At 54.8% G+C, this 2,590-nt stretch overlaps 1 protein-coding gene across 1 annotated transcript in view; it reads right to left on the bottom strand.

Moving 5' to 3' along the window:
• Window positions 1-182: 182 nt before the first annotated feature.
• Window positions 183-2,590, bottom strand: part of LOC104274821 (ras-related protein Rab-5C-like) — a gene marked incomplete at its 5' end in the record, with an annotated part of 9,363 nt that continues 6,955 nt past the window's right edge. The window contains 4 exons of the mRNA XM_009870558.1: window positions 183-317; window positions 1,032-1,154; window positions 1,474-1,625; window positions 2,461-2,586. Of these exons, the coding sequence (XP_009868860.1) occupies window positions 183-317; window positions 1,032-1,154; window positions 1,474-1,625; window positions 2,461-2,586 (536 nt within the window). The remainder of the gene's footprint in view (window positions 318-1,031; window positions 1,155-1,473; window positions 1,626-2,460; window positions 2,587-2,590) is intronic.

Genomic DNA, 2,590 nt, shown 5'->3' with positions numbered 1-2,590 from the left:
ATCAGCCCTGCTCCTTCCTTACTCACCACCCCAAGTAAAGAGAGAGAGAACAAGCTTTGCAAGGGAAAGACTCCAAACACTTGGGGAGTGACTGTTCACTCATCATCTGCTCCAGCAAGAGCCCCCAGGCCCTGACTGACACGGGAGCCCCCACAGGTTTCAGTGGGCAGCCCTGCTGGTGCTCAGAGCGACTCCAGCCACCCTTCCACACACAAGCTGTTACCTATTGCCATGAAGATTTCATTCACATTCATCGCTGTCTTTGCTGACGTCTCCATGAACAGCAAGCTGTTGTCATCTGCGTATGTTTGTGCATCCTACAAACAATCACATCAGAGTGGTCAAGCCATCCTGCCAACAGGAGGCCCAAGCAGGCTTCACACACTTCACCTGTTGGCAAACTAAACACTGAATAAATGCTCTGTCCCACCCCAGGCCAGACATTCCCAGTGCCCGGCCAGGAAAGCTGGGAGATGTGCGCCCCTGACAGCACTGCATGGCTGGCGCCCCCACACCCGGGCTGTTTGCCAGTCAAACGCAGCCACAGCACGTCCTGAGCAGCACAACACCTTGTGCTTTGGGTAGCTGGGAGAGTAACACACACCGTAAACGCACTACAAGCAGCCCTGGGCAGAGGCCTGAGATAAGAGCTTCTCCTTGAAAGTCTGCCTTAGCGTACAAGGCAACAGCCGTGAAGAGCAGAGAGCAAGCTGAGAGTGATTCTTCACGCGTCTTGTCTCTAAAAGGTGCCGTTTCACACACTGCTGAAGCAGCTCCAGGCGAGCAAGGCACCAGAAGAGGTGCTCTGCTGGTCTCATTCTCCACATCTGCCGTGGCTGTTCCCAGCAGGAGCTGCACGGGACAGGCAGGCTACGCTCGCTTTAAGCAGCGTCCTGAGGTCCTCAGCGGCATGAACCTTGACTTCCACTTTCCCTCAAAGTATTCTGCACAGAGCCACCATCTCCCCCACTGAAGCAAAAAGATGCTTTCTCGACTTGCTCAGGTAACAACTGATCTGGATTCCCACTCACCTGGAAGTCCACAGCTCTCTTGGTAGCAAGGTCTGCCTTGTTTCCTGCTAGTGCAATTACGATATTGGGGCTAGCCTGCCTCTGCAACTCTTTCACCCAGTTCTTGGCTCGTACAAAAGTGTCCTGGAAGCAAACAGGAGGCAGCAGTCAGGAAGGGCAGCCTCCTACTAATCCACAGTGAAGATATGATTAGAACAAGTCTTTCCTGGAAGAAGCGTTCTGCCTCTGCAGCACTTTCTGCCTCTGCAGCACTTTGTGGCAGGATCCGTTATCAGCTCAGACAGCCTCGGTCAGAACCGAGGCAGAGGCCGCGGGCAGTTTAAGAACCTCATTCCCTGCAGGGACTGAGGCCCCAGGTGCTCTCCCAGGGAATCGAGACCCGTCGGCTCGAGCGCAGGCGACTCCTCCCCAGTGTGGGCTCCCAACCCTGCCTCGTACTCACTGTGTTAGTGATGTCGTAGACGACGATGGCTGCCTGGGCACCTCGGTAGTACATGGGCGCCAGGCTGTGATACCGCTCCTGCCCTGCCGTGTCCCAGATTTCAAACTTCACCGTTGTGTCATCCAGACAGACCGTCTGCGTGAGGAAGGCAGCTGGAAGAGAAGGTGCGTGTTTGCCCCCGGCCGGAGAGCCCCCGCAGCAGGAGCCAGAAGCTCGGCGCAGCTCTGCGGTGCTGGGATCAGCTCTGGAGAGCACCACAGCACCAACAGAGTCCAGTTACACCACACTCCCCATGTAGTAGCTGGTTATTTTCTCAACCCAGCGAGCACAATACCATGCGTTACAACCAGGATAACGGCAACCGGCCTTGGATACAGACTGAGGCAGAACAGCAGAGTGCCCACAGGGCCCTCTGCAGCGAAGCATTAAGGCCTGTTTGCCCATCAGCTACCCTCACAGCTCTGCCTACCCCAGCATGGGTTACTGCAGGGACAAACCAAGCCTCTTCTCAGGACAGACCACCCAACGCTACCGCCCAGAGACCCGGTCCTGACCGACCTTTGGTTGGTGACACTGTGCTAGAGATTTCAAGGTAAAGAACCACTAGACCCGAAAGAGCTGTCAGCAGTACTGCCAGCAGTATCAGGCTAGAAACAACCCCAAAATCCCAGGTCATGGTCTGGAAAGATAATTAAGGGCTATAAACCAAGCTGAAGGCCTCAGTTCTAATTAGGAACAGGAATTCAAGGACTGGAAGTGAAGACGACTTAGAGGCAGAGCACACGGTTGCCATAGCACTATTCTCTGCTGCGCTGATCTTCACACTGACAAACAAATTGTAAACCAAGAGTCAGGTATTAGCTGCTGGACTATTTATAACAGAAACCCCAGACCAGACTGAAATTACCATTACGACTCCCGATACCCCGGGACCGCTTTAGTGAGGCCGGCATCTTCCAGCCACAGGCACGGGGAGCTGGCACTCACCTCCAATCGTGCTCTCCTGGTACTCGTGGAACTGCCCCTTCACGAAGCGCAGAACCAGGCTGGACTTCCCCACCGCCGACTCTCCCAAGAGAACGAGTTTAAACTGGCAGATTTTGTTTCCAGCAGCTGG

Source organism: Apaloderma vittatum, unplaced genomic scaffold (assembly GCF_000703405.1).
Source record: "Apaloderma vittatum isolate BGI_N311 unplaced genomic scaffold, ASM70340v1 scaffold28455, whole genome shotgun sequence".
Taxonomy (NCBI): Eukaryota; Metazoa; Chordata; class Aves; order Trogoniformes; family Trogonidae; genus Apaloderma; species Apaloderma vittatum.
This window is presented reverse-complemented; position numbering and strand designations above follow the sequence as displayed.